This window comes from Alosa pseudoharengus, unplaced genomic scaffold (genome assembly GCF_046254945.1).
Source record: "Alosa pseudoharengus isolate Yale_2024_CS ecotype anadromous, Long Island Sound unplaced genomic scaffold, YU_APseudo_1.1 YU_APseudo_1.1_scf_4, whole genome shotgun sequence".
NCBI lineage: Eukaryota > Metazoa > Chordata > Actinopteri > Clupeiformes > Clupeidae > Alosa > Alosa pseudoharengus.
The window spans coordinates 17,059,067-17,077,210 of NW_027468774.1; the positions used below are offsets into that span (position 1 = coordinate 17,059,067).

General features: G+C 45.8%; 3 protein-coding genes across 5 annotated transcripts; 2 read left to right on the forward strand and 1 right to left on the reverse strand.

Moving 5' to 3' along the window:
* Positions 1-865: 865 nt before the first annotated feature.
* hrob (homologous recombination factor with OB-fold) lies at positions 866-9,633 on the reverse strand. Of its 2 annotated transcripts, XM_076266790.1 has the most exons (10): positions 9,470-9,633; positions 9,152-9,202; positions 7,751-8,731; positions 7,513-7,596; positions 7,164-7,301; positions 5,629-5,737; positions 4,296-4,381; positions 3,957-4,079; positions 1,902-2,094; positions 866-1,664 (listed from the first exon to the last, which is right to left on the reverse strand). In XM_076266790.1, the coding sequence occupies exons 1-10, from the start codon at positions 9,470-9,472 to the stop codon at positions 1,612-1,614; spliced, it is 1,821 nt and encodes a 606-aa protein (XP_076122905.1). In that variant the 5' UTR covers positions 9,473-9,633; the 3' UTR covers positions 866-1,611. The 2 variants fall into 2 exon arrangements, with proteins under 2 accessions (XP_076122905.1, XP_076122904.1); XM_076266789.1 differs by lacking the exon at positions 9,470-9,633 and having other exon boundaries at positions 9,152-9,251.
* A 186-nt stretch (positions 9,634-9,819) lies between these two features.
* Positions 9,820-13,710, forward strand: asb16 (ankyrin repeat and SOCS box containing 16). 2 transcript variants are annotated; one of them, XM_076266792.1, is made up of 6 exons: positions 9,820-10,539; positions 11,267-11,534; positions 11,871-12,300; positions 12,485-12,568; positions 12,714-12,827; positions 13,022-13,710. In XM_076266792.1, exons 1-6 carry the CDS (start codon positions 10,197-10,199, stop codon positions 13,205-13,207), a joined length of 1,425 nt encoding a protein of 474 aa, XP_076122907.1. In that variant the 5' UTR covers positions 9,820-10,196; the 3' UTR covers positions 13,208-13,710. The 2 variants fall into 2 exon arrangements, with proteins under 2 accessions (XP_076122907.1, XP_076122908.1); XM_076266793.1 differs by having other exon boundaries at positions 11,871-12,279.
* A 310-nt stretch (positions 13,711-14,020) lies between these two features.
* tmub2 (transmembrane and ubiquitin-like domain containing 2) lies at positions 14,021-17,886 on the forward strand. The gene is made up of 3 exons (XM_076265040.1): positions 14,021-14,123; positions 14,875-15,451; positions 15,711-17,886. Exons 2-3 carry the CDS (start codon positions 14,895-14,897, stop codon positions 16,102-16,104), a joined length of 951 nt encoding a protein of 316 aa, XP_076121155.1. The 5' UTR covers positions 14,021-14,123; positions 14,875-14,894; the 3' UTR covers positions 16,105-17,886.
* Positions 17,887-18,144: the final 258 nt, after the last annotated feature.

Sequence of the window (18,144 nt, forward strand, 5' to 3'; positions counted from 1 at the left end):
CCTACACCTCACACTCACATCCCATTATCAGGTCTGTGGCAGCAATAGGAAATTAAATCCAATCTTCAATGGTTTACTTCAGAGTAGGGAATGGAGCAGTGGGCTTTGTACGATTTCGAACGAATGTCACTGTGGCCCCTTGTAATTAGTAATTATGCCATCAAAGAGCAATTAACCCATCAAAGTTACCGAGCTGACCAAGCTTTAATACACCATGCACTGTTTTTGTTTTTTAATTCTAAAAAAGTTGTCAGGAGGGACATAAAAACCCTCCAACCCCCACATAGCAAAAAGCACCTGCTAATTTTCTAAAATCACTTTGTTATCCCCTCTCCTTTTGTAGGCTTTTAACACCCTCTTCTAACCCGCATCCTTTTCTTCTCCGGAGTGATCTGGTCAAACCGTTCTGGTGAATAGGCCCGGTTTCATTTTGGTTTACCAGGCCTAACAATGTACCTCAGCACCCAGTGCGTTTAAAGGTTGGTGGATTGGACCCAAATACATCTAGGTGCACTTTCACACAGTATTTACTCTGCTTGTGTCCTCTTTACATGATGGCTTTCTCAGGGTGTAGTGTTGTAAATGTCTTCATTCGTTCTCCCAAACTGCTCTGCTCTTTTGACAAAAAACAATGTGATGCTGCAGTGCAGCTATCTGCAGTGCAGCATTGTACTGTAGATAGTGAACACCTACCAAAGTCAAATTCCTTGTGTACGTAAGTATACTTGGCCAATAAAACTGACTCTGATTCTGAGTAGGAGCAGAGGTCTGGAGTAGAGCAATGACTGGGCAGCTTTTGGGGGTTAGGGAGCTGATCGCTCATTCATTCAATGTTCTCAGAAACCGGGGAGACAACCTCTTCTAGTGTAGTAGATCACACATTTAATAGAGTATGTGCTATCGCATCATCTGATAGGCTGCACTATAAATTATATACATTTTTACAACATAAGTAGTCTCTTCATCGAAAAAATAGTTATAACAAATATAAAGCCAAAAGAGTTGATAACAACAGGCAGTAGAGGAGGGGGAAAAAGAAGAAAAGGACAGAAAGACAGGAATTTTCAACCGTTCAGCTCCAATGTCCTCTGTGAACTCGGCCTCCGCACGCGTCCGTGCACAAGTGATGCCCAAGCTGGCGTAGCCCCCAGACCGGGGTGGGGATGCCAGTGGCTGTGCCAGGACGCAGTGTGGGTCCGAGGGGCTGAGAAATGTCACAGAGCAGACTGGAACAGGGGCAAGGGGGGGGCCGCGGTCAAGCCGAGACGACACGAGACGGCACGAGGCGCGGCGGACCTCTCCCTCGGACCTGCCGTGCTGCGTCGCCATGGCAACAGGTGTTACACGAGGGGGGGGGAACGCTCCACGTGCCGACCCCGGCTCAGATCTGGCTCCTGCACAGATCAAACGCGCCTGATCCCAACACATGGAGCCACCTGAAGAGATTGTTTACCAAGAACAGGTGTGTGTGTGTGTGTGTGTATATGTGTGTGTACTTGCATGTGCATGTGTGTCTCTGTGTGTCTCTCTCTGTGTGTGTGTCTGTGTGTGAGCTTCCTGGCAACTGAAGGGAATGCATTGTAGTGCGGTTCACTGATCTTGTGGCTGGCATCACACAGAGTAGGTTTCCACTGGCAACTCTCCAAGTAACTCATCCAAGCCATCTGAAAACACAAATACATATGTGGGTGTGTACACACACACACAAACAACAAACAAAGACATAAGTAGTTAACATTAAACTCAACACCCCTGCAGGGGTTGCTCAGACAATCCAGTTGCTGGGAAACCAGAGGACACTAACTGGCCCCACCACAGGGAGAAAACAGCAGCACACAACTCATTCACACACACACAGACATAATAAATGATTTACTTCTAAAAATCTTGCAAACACACACCTGTGTCCCATGCACCCTCATTGGTCAGCAATGGTCCATTGTTGTGGACAGCAGCTTGAGGAAGGCCTTGCTGCACTCTACTGTCCTTCTGTCCCAGCTGCTCCTCGTCCTCTTCGTCCTCAAAGCGGAGCTCCATCTGAGACACAGGACCTCCTACTGTCCTTGAGTCCTCCCCCCACATCTCTGCTGGCCCCTAACACCCACACACACACCATAAAAGAGGAGCGATGACATTAAACACCACCACGTAAGGGGACAATTAATCAAATTACAGAAGAGTCAATCCATAGCAAGTGTTCTTATCCCATTGTTATCTGCAACTTCCACTGTGTGCAATATGTGACGCCCCTGCAAAGGAGACATCCCACAATATGCCCAAACATTTCCCCTGATCCCAATACAACAGTCTAGCCATTGTCCAGCCCATTAATTAAATTCACTATAAAAAGGGTTTCCGGCCCAGGCAGTGGCGCGACTGGCTTGGGCACCTGCACCGTACGCCAGCGACCCGGGTTTGATTCCGGCCCCGTGGTCCTTTCCGGATCCCACCCCGACTCTCTCTCCCACTCACTTCCTGTCATTCTCCACTGTCGCCCCCCCAAAAAAGGGGGTTTCCATGTTTTGAGCAGGTGTGAGAGCGCAGGTTGCCCAAAAATACAGGACACATTCAATACAGAATACTGTGTTAAATACAGGCCATGTAAGACAGCCTGCTCCTTTCTGAGGATATACCTCCACCACACCTTGAAAATAACACTAAAGAGAGGGGGAGACCTTCCGACAGCACGGTTTACCTGCCACTGTGGTAGCTGGAAGGCAGCATTTTTAGATGCTCCTGGCTGACAGACTAAACAGAGACGTAGGCGTAGGTTGCATCATCTGCCGAAAGCCCAAGCCTGAATATGAATGAATTTCACTGTTCACTGATGTAATTTGAGAGTTTTGATGAGTGGCCAGTAAACCTTAGTTTCCTCAGTAAAACCCAGTTTATAGTGAATGGTTTGTTTCATACAGAGAAATTACATTTCTATGAGTGACTTATTTACAACGTGGTATGATTGTGACCTGGACCTATTCAAAATATTTTGTTTATCGAACGTTTCAACAACCACCATTATGAATGAAATGCTACTTGTAGCGAAGGGAGAGAGAGCGGTCACCCCACCTGACCTCGAATCCAGGCCTTCGGGTTACCAAACCTACCTTTGATCGCAACGGCAAAGAGCCTGGCTCGTTGGTATCTATGGCACTCAGTCACACTGCCCTACCCTTTGGGAAGCATGCCCGTGCACTTTGCGCACACTGGTGTCCCTCACACATCCAACAGCTGTACTTCTCCCATCTCAGGGTGCCCCACACACACACACTAGTGCTTCACCCATCTCTGGGATCCCTCACACAGGGGTCGACCCATCCTGGGGGTCTCTCATACGGCTAACACATTGGGCACACCTCCGATGGCCTCACAGCAAGCCAACCCGCCAAAGAGCTTGGCTCATTGGTATGGCAGTCAGAGCGCATACTCATCACACTATTTATTGCAAACTCTTACGTTAAATGTTTGGCCAACGTAGCCTAAAGTGCCATGTGAGGCCTTGTTTCAAATGAAACCTAAGTCATCTGAGGAAGTGGACATTTTAAGAATGGACTAAATTACATTGGCTTATGCACGCTCTCCATTGATTGGAACTGAACTAATTGTCATAGTCTGTGGACTGTAAGAACGTTGTCATTTCTACCATGCGTCTGTGCAAAGCACACAGGCCTATAGCCTTCTTAGAAAAGGTGATGCTTTTCCTGCATTGTTTGCTATACAGGAAACAAACCCATTTAATGTTCTGTTTTGCTCATTCATCAATTTCACCCGTTTTTCTATTTGAGGGTTCAGAAAATGACCATTGTGAGTGAAATGTGAATCTATGAGTCCTGCGTAAGGTGACTGACTACCATTAATTTTCCCCCAAACCTTAATTCAGAGAACAGTAAAACCGTTACACAACACTACCTGGAGCTACCGGTATACACAATCAGCAGGCGGAGGAATCTGTAGCTCACCAGGGCATGCTGAGACAGCAGTGTGCAGGGCTGGAGGCTTCCGTCTGGCGGGTAGATCCGGAGCAGGTTGTTGGGCGTGACATTCAGGTAGTGGTTCCGATGGGAGGGGGAGAACACACCCACCTACGCAAGACAAAAGAGGATGTTGAAACTCCTATGCAACACTTTCACAGACTGTCAGTATGACAAATTACTTCTTTTATGTTTGCACACAGTAAGTGAAACTCTTGAGAGCACTCATGCAATGTACTCTCTTCTAATAAGCAGACTGAAGAGAGTACACTACAAGAGCATGGCACAATACTCTACAGAACAGTCAAGTCCAATGAAGCATTTTACTTGTTTGAGCAACAGCACTGCTCCGGTTTTGAGCTCTGCCTGTCGATCCTCTAGAAGTCGGCGGTGCACAGTCCCCTGCATTTCACCTGTACACACACACACACACACACACACACACACACACACAGAACTGAATATTAGTACAGCACCTTGGCGGTGGAAATGACTGCTGCAGCAGCGATGCGATTGGTGTCACAGTATGCGTGGTTCCAAATGTCGAGCGGAGCCCCACATTTCAGATGGAATGAAGAGAAATGAGTGGCGATGACTGCCGATTAGGAGGAGAAGTACGAGGGCCGCAGGGTGCTGGGGGAGGAATGCCTGAGTGGCCTATGAGTAGCAACATCACAGAGATGGGTAATAAGAGAGGGGGAATGAAAGAACTGCAGAGGACAGAAAACAGATTGAGAGCTGGAGGGCACAAGAGACACAGCAGATGTCTTGCACACTTACAGTGTGTATGAGTGAGTGTGAATGTGTGTGTGTGTGTGTGTGTGTGTCTGTCTGTGTAGTCAAGCATAGAACAAAGGGAGACCCCTTGACCCCTTGCCTCGACTGTTCATTCAGCCACAAATACCAGATGCAAACCAACACAGAAACTCACGATATAGGTCCTCTTCACAAGTAAAGTCCACTAAACCAACACAGAACTCACTATCGGAACGTCATCTATTTCCGCCCATGCCCTATTTCCGCCCTTTTACGTGTATGTGTCACTTAATATTCATTTCTATACAAACCAAGACGTCAGATTCCTAAAGAAACGCAAGCACCCACCCCATAAGTGTATCTAGATTAGCTATGTACCAAAAATGACATTTTACCATGACTCGAAGAGCCGTAAACAGTGTTGCGTGTACAAATCCGCTTGGAGCTCCAGTGGAATTTTGATTTCACGACGAGAATTCTCGGTCTAACCGTTGATGTGCAGAGGGCGGAAATAGGGCACCCACCAGTCCAGCACCAAACTCCGAGCACAGTAAACAAAATCAAATTTTTAAGGCAGTAAATGCTCCCGTTAAGAACCAAACCAGATTTTGTTCAAATCTACAGACCTATGGCTACTGAAAAATGTAAGGTTCATTTATCAAATGTTATTTTGAAGTATTTTTCACATCTTTGTTTTAGAATTTTCGAACAAAAGGGGCGGTAATTGGTGTATATATATATAGGTCTGCTTCACAAGTAAAGTCCACTTCGTCTTAAGCTCTTGTTTGTATTTTGCTCTCTATGGAAAGGGTATGTGACCTGGTAGTAATAGGCTGTTGCGCTGGGAGCATACACTGTGTGGGTGTACGTGTGTGTGTGTAGGGGGTTGCAGAGTGTATTTTACCTGTTGGGTCTTTAAAAACAGCCTTGGCATCAGCATGTGTGTGTAGAATACTCTTCAGTACAACAGCCATGTTGGGAACTTTATTCTTGTTTAGCTGTTTAAGTGCAGCCTGAAAATAAGTCAAATAAAACTGGTGAGGGAGAGAATTAAGAGAGTGACGCACGACACACAGAAAAGAAAAATATACTGAAAAAGATTTGCAAGATGAACAGTGTGAAAGGGAGAGGAAAAGAGGGGAGAGAGAGCATATCAAAATGTATAGTGCTCCAAAAAACTTCCATTAATGAATTCTGCATAAGGCCAATCATTAACATTCATCAATTAGCAGCTGATGAATAATTAACAGGCAAGCGCCATTAGCGAAAGCTCGTTAACGGCAAAACATTGAAATTACAATAATAATCACATCAGGGTGACAGATGAGCGTGACAATACTTATCATAATAACTACAAGCTCCTAAACACTGGAGGAACCATTTATCCTGCTTAGGTTGGTCAGGCCCCACTGGAAAGACAGGCCCATTACCATTAAGCAACAAACACATTTGGAGTAGTCAGCCATACAGCAGCAGCAGGAAAGCCGTAGCAGGAGGAACCCAGACAGATAACAGGAGGGAGTGGAACTGAGGGCCATTCATTTGTTAGCCTGGAGTTTACTCACTAAAGTTCATAAGCCATTTCGTAATTGTGTTCCAATTCAAAGTGAGCAGTCGTTCACAGCAGGAATACAAAACTAAAAGAGTGTGTTTTAAAGATGTAATTTAAAGAGCAATGAGTCACGGCACTTGCACTGCAGGGTTACTCAGAGTTCTTTATACAAGCTGTGCCATTGCAAAGTTAAACGTTGGGACTGCTGAAAAGACACTTATTAAACACATGCTATGCCACTGTAAAAGGGGACCAAAGCACTGTGACAGCCCAAGAAATGCCATGTCCAAACACCTTAGGCAACACCTGAAATGGACAATTCTGAGTTTGTAGAAATGCTTTTAGCAATTTGCATGTGACTGAACATGACAATATTAAAAAGCACTAACATTGGCTGCTTCTCAGAACCATTACTTCACACAGTGGATAATTCAATTCAGTTCAACTAGGTGCACTGTCTCATGTTACTGCAGTTTTCACCATGCCTACATTTGGCAAGCATTGATTTCCAACATCGTGTATAGCCATTTTGAGAAAATTCTAAATTGCCTGAACTACAAGGAACTACAAGGACTTGCTTGTTGAGGTCACTGCCTATAGCAACTAGTAAAGGCAGAGAATGGGAAACACGGGCTGCTGCTATACCCCACAAGGATCACCTGCCATTTGTATGCCAGACGCATGTGATGTCTGTTACAGCATGATCCAGTGCAGCAGAGGCAATGGCTGCTGATCCTTTTCAGGGGTCACTGGCTCATGGTGCCCTCCCTCCCTATCAGTCTTAAGAGTGATCTAATAGACGGGCCGAGAGAGTGTGATGCAGCTGTGCAGATGATTTACAAGCAGCGCTAATGGGGAGACGAATGGGGGGACACCAGGGGACCCACCTTGCGGAGCACCATGACAACGCTGTAGGAGTGCAGGAAGCAGGAGGGGTTCTTCTCATCCAATCCCATCTCAGCTTTCATGGCGGCCCACGCGCCACCACTGAAGTCCTCTTCATCAGGCGCCTGCGAGCTGGGGACCTGCGACACACACACACACACACACACACACACACACACACACACACACACACACACACACACACACACACACACACACACACACACACACACACACACACACACACACACACACACACACACACACACACACACACACACAGAACATATTAAACAGACTAACAGAGATTTGTCCTCTGCCGTGAAGTGACATGTGTATGTGCATATATACCTCACTCCTGAGTCGAGCATCAGCACCATGGGCGGGTGTCTGTGGAACTGCCACAACAATGTCATCCAGACTTTTGCCACTCAACTAGGGGAATGAGAGAGAGCGCAATTTAAATAGGCATTTATTCTTCTCTTCTCAGAAAAGGTTTCAGCAAGAGTGCTGTAGGTCTGCAGTTACCCCTAACAACTTCTCCGGTATCTAAGAAATAATAGGATATTACCAGGCCTGGCAAACCCACCTGCTGAGGAAGCATCCCAGCAGGTCCAGGGAAGCGTCGGGTTTTGGGCCGGGACGGGTCAGTGCGTGGCCTCTGAGGCGTCTTCTTGGAGGCAGACACCAGCTGGACCAGATGATTGGTCAGGACCGGTGTGTGGAGGGGGCGAGGGGTGGGCGTTGGGGACGGGCAGGGGGACACGGCCTGAAACAGCCCCCCCCTGACGTGCCCGGCAGGCTGGCCCATGGCACTGCACGTCTGCCCTGGAGTCTGAGGCCTCCACGGCCTCGGCGCCACAGGGCTGGGAAAGCTGTTCGCCATCCTTGGAATAACCGGACTACGTGGAGGGGCAGGGAGGGCAGCTGGGTTTCGGAAAGGACCTGGAGATGGCCGAGGGGTAGCGAAAGAGTCTCTGGGGATTGGGGCTCTTCCAAGAGGCTCAGGCGTGTGGGCAGCAATGCTGAAGCCTCTCAAACTGGGACCAGGGGGAGTTAAGCCGTTGGCACAGGCTGAAGGGCGCATCCTCTTCGCTGGAGATATGGAATCCTCGCAGGGCCAGTTAGAGATAGTCGTTGGTGGGGCTAAGCTAGTCACTGGAGCAGGCTGCCCTACATGAGGGACATTCTCATCCAGGTCCGTAAGATCCACGTCCCAGTCATCAAAGTCATCCAGTGGGCAGGCACCTGAAGCAGGTGTGAAGGAGTTCTGGTGAGTAGGCCCAGTACTTTGGATGCTGTTTCTCATGTCAGATAGACTGGCTGAGGTTCCAGCACCTGAGGTGGAGGAAAGCTTAGGTGCTGAAAAACCCCTAAGCCCCAAAACTGAGGTCTGGCCAGGGACATTATGAGTAGCTTGTTTCCCTGGGTCAGATTCATTTGGAATGGTAATGGTTGTGGCGGGGATGGCTTGCTTTGAGGTATTTGACGTAGAGGTCCCTTGAACATCTATGGGCTGTAGGGCGGTGGCTGGGGCAGTGGGCACTGTCCAGTCTGCTTGCAGCAAGTCCTATACAACCACAATGTTAATTGAATACTATTTCCAACATAAATCGTTTACCTTAGTTCAACACACATAATCACATGATGTATTATACAAACGCTGGCAACAGTGACGACTGGTGGAGAAATTGTCAAGCATTTAGATTAAAGAAAGACCGTGGTACGTGGTGGCCCACAACTAGTGGGTATATTACAGCATTTCTAACAAATGTATTACCGTCTTGCACTACACGAGGGGTCATCATCAGCGCCAGGTGTGACTGTGCTAATAAGAAATACACGTTCACTAAGGGAACGTTGATGGCCTTGTTTTTCTCCATAACCCAATGATATGAACATAACTGTTACTATTTAAATAGTATTACAACATCGGCAATTGTCACTTGGCCAACACCAGGGTTAAAAGACATGCACATTCAAATATCACCTCGTCGTCGAATTCCTCTCCCACGCTGAAAAGACCATTCCACTTGCAAGCCTGCATTCGTGTAAAAGGAATGAGTAACGTTACCTGGACGAAAACGCTGACTTAGGTTTGTTGGTGGTAGTGTACAGATTTTAACTACTCCCAATAGCTTAAAAGTGTTATGGCAGTGGCAACACTGTATAAGACGTCTATATTTAGCTATCTGACATACAACTTTCGCTTTTCCTAAACAAGATACTGATTTGTTTTATTTTTGGCGTGAACTTAGCTAATGATGGCTGAACCGAGTTAGCCTATTCACGTTAGTCATGAACTTACCATCGCCTTGGCAGTCACGAATGGGCTCTTGTCATCCTGCCATTAAAAAGAATAAACAGATTGACAATACAATGATACACGTTAAATTATCAGCATATTTACAATCGAATGTATTTAAGCTATTCCACAGACTTTGTGATGAAGTGGAAAACCTGCCTAGCCAAGCCCAAGCCAGGCTATACGAACGTAAGCTTTGGCGCCCCTACGTTCAAACAGTGCGTGGCCTGCGTAGCCCTGACGTACAGGGATGTGCCGCAAGTGTCTCGGCGTGCTAGCACCATCTGCTGTGTCGTTTGATACATGGGTGTCGGTTTGCATTCCCAGTTATTAATAACATTGAGCCCATTTGGGTACTGTGCGATCAACAATATCTTGTGACCGACTGAGGGTTTCCCAGGGGCATTCGGACGAGTCTGTCACTGGATAAAGCCAAACGGAAGTAAATTTGGAATACTTGATATTTGCATTCCATTCGCCTAATTCTACACAGTTTTCATCTTTACAGATAGTGCATGTTCGGCCAGTGTTCGTGTTATGTTATAGGCCGCATGTAACATCAAATAGTTTTTCCTAAATACGTTCTTGGGGTAAATGGGTGTTGAAAACAACGACCGTGCTACAGGTAACGGTAGGTTACGTGCTTTTAGCGGCAGTGTTTCGTGAAGCACCCTCTGTCCCTTGTAATATCTGTGTTGCAGGCTCAAGGAACCTAGGTCTCGGGGGTTTAATGGCACGGCAGACGTTCACCTTCACTTCTGCCTCCCTCCGCTCTCTCAGACTGGAACAGGAGATGCAGGATTGGGAGGAGGCGCGGCGGGAGCTGGCCCACAGGCGAGCCATGTCTCGGAGGCCACTGCCACCTGCTCGCAGTACCAGACCCCAACCTCGAACCGGCAAGATTCAGGAGGTCAGGGCACCTCCACCGCAGATCCGCTGTAGAGACCCAGCAGTCCACAACACCTTCATGTGTGGAGACATGGCTGGTATCTATGCTGTCCTTAAAGAACCTGGCATGGTCAATGCACTGATGGAGACTGTACAGGAGGAGATGGTGTGGGCACCAGAAATGGGTAGGGACTAGAATTCTATTAAAATTTAATGATGACAGCTGGATTTGGATGCTAAAATTAAATTGGTGTCTTTGCAGTTGAATGCATAGGCCTACATGCAGACATGTTTTCACATGTAACACAGTACAATTGAGTTAAGATGTTATTTTAAAGGAACCATATGTAAGATTGTGGCCAAAACTGGTATAATGCAATCACTTTCAAAATACTGAAGAGCGGTGTATCCCCTCCCCCTCCCCCCTGACTCGAGGTTGCACACGCGGATGGCGAAACACTACTGACTTCGTGGTGATTAGTAGATAGGTGGAGGGTGGCGCATCAGGCCAAAACACAACATGACATGACAAAACACAACATCAACAACAGTTGAGGGCTGCAACTTCACTTTTTAAATGACAATATCCTGGCTGGACTACTGTTGACAGTGATATAAGTATTTGAAATGAACATGATTTCTTAATGTCTAGTGACATATCAGGGCCATTTTATGATTAATTGAAATATTTTTCTTACATATGGTTCCTTTAATCCATAGTTGTACCAGGTAACTCACCAGTACAGGCCTACATTGAATATTAGTTGTGGGGTTGATCTGCAGTGTTTTGATGTTGAGGCTATTTCATACACTTGTTGAGTTGGATCAGTGTTTTTCAATTTTGTTACATAGCAGCTGGAGGTTGTTAAAGGCAAAATTGGTCAAACTGTAGTCGTGTGTATTTTTTGATAGGTATGTGGACCCTCTCCACCAAGACCAAACAGACATCTGCACTGCGGCTGGCAGCCAGCAGGGGGCACTCTGGCTGTGTGGAGGAGTTGCTGTTTCGCGGGGCCGAGGTGAACGAGGACCCTGGAGGTCGAACAGCCCTCCACGACGCCTGCTTGGGTGGTCATGCCAATTGTGTCCATTTGCTTCTCAACCATGGAGCAGACCCTGATGTTCTGGCAGAGGACGGCAACGCACCTCTTCACCTGTGCAACACTGCAGATACCTATCAGTGAGTTGTGGAGAGAGACAGACAGACAGAGAGAGAAAGAGATAGAAAGACTGATAGTGATGTGTGTTCTTTATGGTGTTAGGCCAAACACATCTGATACTAACTCAGTCGAGATATTCCGTATCCTTTGAATGCTATGATGCTTGAATGCTTGTATTGTTGGTTTCAAGTCTTTAGTTGTTGGTCCAATGTATTTTTTTTTATTATTCTATGAAGCCTTTCTAGATTATCCACCACCCCATCCAGGTTTTTAAACTGATAGTTGTGAGTAATGCATCCTTAGAGCACAACCGCATGTATATGCATTTTGGACAACCCTCTATTGTTCTCATCCAGGTGTGCGGAGTTGTTGGTGAAAAGCGGCGCCGATGTGAACATCTCCCACCGCCAGAGCCGCCTCACCCCACTGCACATGGCGGCGCGGCGGGGCCTGGACGAGCACGTGGAGCTGCTGATCACCCATGATGCCGACGTGGCCGCCCAGAACCTGGAGGGCGAGACCCCGCTCAACGCCGCCTGCTGCGGGGCAGAGAGGGCATCGGAGGTCGGCCGGTACCTGCGCGTGGTCAAGAGGCTGCTGGAGGTAGGTGCCGACCCGAGAAAGGCCGGCAAGAAGCAGCACACGCCGCTACACAATGCCTGCGGCAACTGCAGCCCACGCATCGCCCACCATCTGCTCCAGCACGGGGCTCGCGCAGACGCCGCCAACTGCTTTGGTTATACGCCAATGGACTGCCTGCTGCAGGTGGGAGTGGGATATTGGCAGGTAGTGCTATATTTATGTGTATATATATTTTATATATGTTTATATAGTATAGGCTGAGTCTACACTTATTTAAATAAATATATATATATATATATATGCAGTAAATAACATCTCATTTCCAGATAAAGACAGGTCCAGGTGTTGATATTGCGATGCTAGGAAATCATACTTCTCTCTGGCATAGGTGGTAGAGGATTACCCTGACCAGCATCCTGAGGATATTGCTCGCAGCCTTTTTAACCATGGAGCTCAGCCACCATCACCAAGGGTGAGAAGAGGACGTAGCAAAATTCTGCTGTATTAACTGTCAAGAAACACTGTGCTTTGAGTTATTTAATGTATTTCATGTCATTGTGTTCACATTTACTATCCACTACAATAGTGCAACCTAATAATGACTGTTTTCCCCAAAGATGCTGAAGCTCTGTCTCCTGTCCCCGGCCACTTTGGAGGTGATGATCAACTCATACCATGTTGTCCCACCTTGTGAGGACTGGATAGACGAGGTTCCACAGGATCTCAAGATGGTCAGTGGGAAAAAATATTGTATGGAATCGAGAGAAAGGAATTTGTGTGTTGGACGACTTGTAGTTCCCCATCTTAAGTTTCTAAATCTCTCTCTCTCTCTCTCTCTCTCTCTCTCTCTCTCTCTCTCTCTCTCTCTCTCTCTCTCTCTCTCTATCTATCTATCTATCTATCTATCTATCTCTCTCTGTCCCAGGCGAATCAAGCCTTGTTTGAATCTGTGCAGAGAATGACAGGACAGCCTCGGTCCTTACAGCACCTGTGTCGCTGTTCTGTCCGGTCTTATTTGGGAGAAAAGTGTCACTCTGCTATAAACGACCTCAACATCCCCAGCTGTATGAAAGACTACCTATTACTATGCTTGGAAGGAGAGATTAGATAGGTTTATGAACAAGAATGAACATGTGAACGTGGTAATGGACCTCCTACTTTAAAGTGTGAACATAAATTAATTTTGTTAAGTAGATTATAAACACCTTAGAGTAAAGAGAAAAGTTTTTAAAAACCTATATTTAAAGATGTACGATTGTAAAATATCAGTCTTTCCATTCTACACTGTTGTTCCTTCAAGTCAGGTGTGCTGTAGAATTTCGAAGAATCCAATGCATGTGTTTACAGGCTCATGAAATAGGCTAGAGTAGAATGTTTGAATGCATCAATGACACAGCTTCTTAATTTAGAACAGTTTTATAGATTTACAACTTTTTAAACCTGTTTTTAGTAGGCAAACAACGATTCTGTTTGCCACAATAGTCTACCTACAGTCACAATTGTTTCACCTGCCTGCTCTAACAACAACAAAATGTACGTCTAGTGACAAATCTGAAGATGAGGACTCTCAAAACTTTGGCAACACCCTTTCCCTTGTTGAACAACTGAATAAAATCTCCTTTTCCAATTTGTGAATAATGTCATAACTTGCCTTTCTTTTGTGCTCAGTTCAACTCATTGGAGTTCACTCCAATGCTTAATCTGTGTAACATTTCGCATCAGTAACCATATCAGTAACCATAATATAAATTGGTATGCCTTGGCATTTTGTTTTGACCTTTGGTGTGCCTTAGCCCCAATATTTATGAGCTATTATATGTTATATACATATAAACAACTAAATCTATGCCTTTGAAGTTGTAAACATGTGAGTGGGTTGTGCTGCACCTAAAATGTGCGTGCGCAGCCATCACTGTAGCGCTCGTGACGTCATCCATCAGTATCATCTGTTTTGTGGACAAAGTAGCTTGACAGAAAGTCCACAAGCTAACTTATGAGCTATCAACCATGAACTGAGCAACATTTCGGTGAGTCGGGTTTTCTTAATATATTTTACGTGGTAAATATGTTTGTTTGTTTTTTACTTGTCAAGAAAAACAAAGGTGTCTAGAAAAACAAAGGTCGTCGTTGTCAGCTGAGTTAGCTTGTTAGCCTCGGATTATTAGCAAGTTGGCTAATATATAGCTAGTCGCTCAGCAAACTTGCTGTCTTGTTTCACATTATACGTTTCCCTTTCCTCTTGATGCTTGTGAGAAGGTTGACGAGCATTTGAAACTTGACGGTGCATTTTACACGGACATGCCTGTTCATGGTTTTGCAATAAGATGCATTCTCTGGTTGTGGTGGTGACTTCTTTTAATTAACATAGAAGCTAGATAGCTGGCATTAGCTGTCTTAAATATAGATTGTTTACGTGTCGTGCTTGAGGATTCCGTTTTCTAATGTTAGCATGTAAGTAAGCGCTACCTAAACCATTGACTTTGTGTGTGGGATTAATGGCTTGTCCGAGTTGCATATTTATCTTGGGTCATCAGGTCAGTGCTCTTGCCTTTACCACAAGTTAAGCTCTATGGCAAAAACACTAAAGGCCGAGACGGTTGATAAAGTAACTTAAGAATTTTGTTAAAGGCGTGACACATGGTATGGTCACCTGACCATATAACAAAAGTTCTAATAGACTATAAAACCCTTGCTGCCTTTTGTCCCCTTTAAGCAAAGAGTATAGAACTTCTAAACTCTTTGCTTTAAGTCCACATCCTTTGCTCTTTGCCCTTCTAGGAGAGTACTGAGGGGAAAGTATGGCGGTGTGTGCTCTGACTGTGCTGGACGGAGTTGGGGAGGAGGTAACCGCTCTGGGCGGAGTGGTTCTCCTGGTGGTCGCCATCATCCTAGCCTGGCTGTCCACCCATGTGGCTGACCGTGGAGACCACATTCTGGGCACCATTCTCACAGTGGGTGCCCATGCCTCCCTCATAGGCCTAGGAGGCCACGACGGCTATGTTGGGGGGCCCTCAAGCACGGACGTGGAAGACCAGCCAGACGCCAACTCCAACCCAGAGGAGAAGCCCGAAGAGGAGGAGAGCAGAGCCGAGGAGGACGAGCTCCTGGACATCCAGAGGGTGAGAAGGAAGAAACGCAAAATCCAAAGGGAGAACAAGGGAAGCAGGCAACACCCGGAAGGAGGAGAGGATGAGGAGGAGTATGAAGAGGACGACAATGATTATGACGAGGAGGAGGAGGAGGAGGAAGAAGTCGATGACGAATCGAACAACATCACAGTGCGCTTGAAGTATCTGAATGATACCGAAGAGGTGGCTGTGCTCAGGCCTCATGACACAGTTGGCCTGCTAAAGAGGTGAGAGTGAGTGGCCACTAGATATGTTCAGAGGGTATCACATGAATCTATAAGAAACAGTAATTAACCAGTAGCACTATTCATAAGGCATTAATAAAGGAAGTAAGAAAACTCTATGTAGAATTTGCAGCCTTTGGCATTTTCCTTTGGTTAAACTAAGCAGTGTAAAGGAATGAGTGCCACTAAAATTCATGTCTGTCCTGCCAGATGAGCTTGATCTGACCACATCATCATGTCTCTTTCTGCTCTCTCCCTGCAGTAAGCACTTCTCTGGCCGTGAGCGTCAGATCAAGCTCATCTGGCAGGGCCAACTTCTGCAGGACCCACGCCGCACACTCGCCTCCCTCAACATCACGCACAATAGCGTGCTCCACTGCCACGTGTCCCAGGCGCCGGCCCAGCCCGAGGCCCCCGGCGGCCCAGAGGAGGGCGCCCGGGCCAGGGGAGACTCGGGGCTGAGCGCCGGTCTCCGCTCGGCCGGCCTGACCCTGAGCTCCAGCAGCCTGGTGGTGCCTGTGTTTGTGGTGATGCTGGCCGTGGTGTGGTACTTCCGCATCCACTACCGGCAGCTCTTCACCGCACCTGCCACCGTCTCCCTGGTGGGCGTCACGGTGTTCTTCAGCTTCTTCATTTTCGGGATGCACAGCCGGTGACGGGGAACATGGGTTTAAGAAGGGGGTTTTATTTTGATGGACAAATGATGAGAAGGTGGAGAATGCTAAAAGAGTGGTGGGCTTTGGGCACAGCCCAAGTTTGTTACATAAGCCCTTTTCTATAAACCGGTACAGTATGCTTTCACAACCATGCGCAGATTGCGCTCAGGTGTTCTCCATTTTCAACTGTAAATCAAATCTGATTATACTGGAGGAAAGCAGCCTAACAAGGCCTGCTTTGTGTTTTAAATCTCATCTCAGACCCTCACGTGCTCAATCATTGTCTGCGTTGTGCTGCAGCATTTCCCAAACTTTGTCCTTTCTTTTTGTTTTGGTCTTTTGCTACTTGCAGTCTTTTCCTTTGAGCTCATCCACTGTTGTTTGTAAACAAGACACGTGACATTAAGCACAGCTTAGTTCTTCTCATGATTAATGTAGAAATGTTAACACACACAAACAAACACACACAACATAGAGCGGAGGATTTTATACCACGAGTAGACGGGGCTATCACATTCTGCACTGATAGAGATATGCCCAGCAATTACACTGCATTACAAAAAACAACACACACCAGAAACACACAATCGCAAATTAAGTCACCTCACTGCAACTGCCAACCTATAGCTAAACTATACAAGTAGTTCTTTAGATGGGCTACCACTTCCGAGTATAGTGCAACATGCTGTACTGTGTTATAAGTAGACCACTCGACTATAGAGTCAGTGACTTACTTTCATCAGTGACAAAGACAGTGCGTGTATTTGAAAAGGGTAAAAGAGTGTTGTGATTTTTAAGATGTCAGGAAAAACTGATTGAGTTGTAAGATTAGGAATAGTCTTTCCCAAGATATTTCTTATATGGTTCTTTTCCAACACATGGCTTTGTAGTCATACGTTAGTGTTTGAATATGAGCCCAAAAGCAGACACTTTTTATGAATAATTTAAACCAAGCCCTAATTTGTGCAATGATATCCCTACACACAAACATTACATCCGTGTGTATTAACTGCGTTACTCTGATTAAAAAAGATTATGTTTGGGAAGAATAGGCTCTTTCCATGGAACAGGAATAACTTGTAAATGGCGTCAGTGCACATTTCTACTGTGCCTTAGAGTGTCCCTGATCCCATGCCAAGTATCGTGCCAGGACTTTTGAATTGTGTGCTGTTCTACCACCTCCCTTCCAACCCCCTGTACCACTATCATCACTTTCCATGTCTTCATGCCACATCACATGCAGTGGGTGCAGATAATTTTGCACAAATATTTTAATGGCAGGTGTCTTATTAACAGTGGGGAAAGGGTTGTAGTTTATCAGAAGGTACTGTAAATAATCATTAAGCAATGTTTTCTTTGACAGAATAAGTTGTTGCTACCTTTTTTGTTTTGCTATAATGGTTGCAGTTCTATTTACTAATATAGCTGTTAATTGCAAAGACACAGGCTCGTTGGCCTTTAATGTATGTATAAACCTATTGTATATAAGATATGTAAAGACATTTATGTGATAAAAACAAATGTTGACCCTGCAGAGATGTTGTAATATATATCTCGCAAAGTTAAGTTTCGTCACAAGCATCTCATTTGTAAGACAAATTATTTCCATCCATCCAGCAAAGGCAATATCTGAGAAGTTGAATAGCTTTTCCATTCCATTTGTCATTGGTCCAGTGTAAGTGGATGTCATTGTCAAGAAGTCATTCAAAGGGTCAAATGTTGCAATCAGTTTTCCTCACTGGCTTCCATACTGAAAGACCGATTAAATGAGTTTCAACTGAATCTGGTGATTTTTGTTCACTTTCACAAACAACATTTATCCTGGGCATTACTCAAACAAACAATGCAATTATTATTCACCTTACCTACAGATGACCAGTCGTCACAGTCGTTAAGCTGGAACATGCCAATGGCAACAAACCTAGTGGCAGGCCAACTGTTCTCCAGCATTAAAATGTAGGTACTATAGCAGGTAAGACCATCACCTAGTTTTACATACTGGTTGAGTAAGACAACTACAACTAGTAGACGAACGGGGAA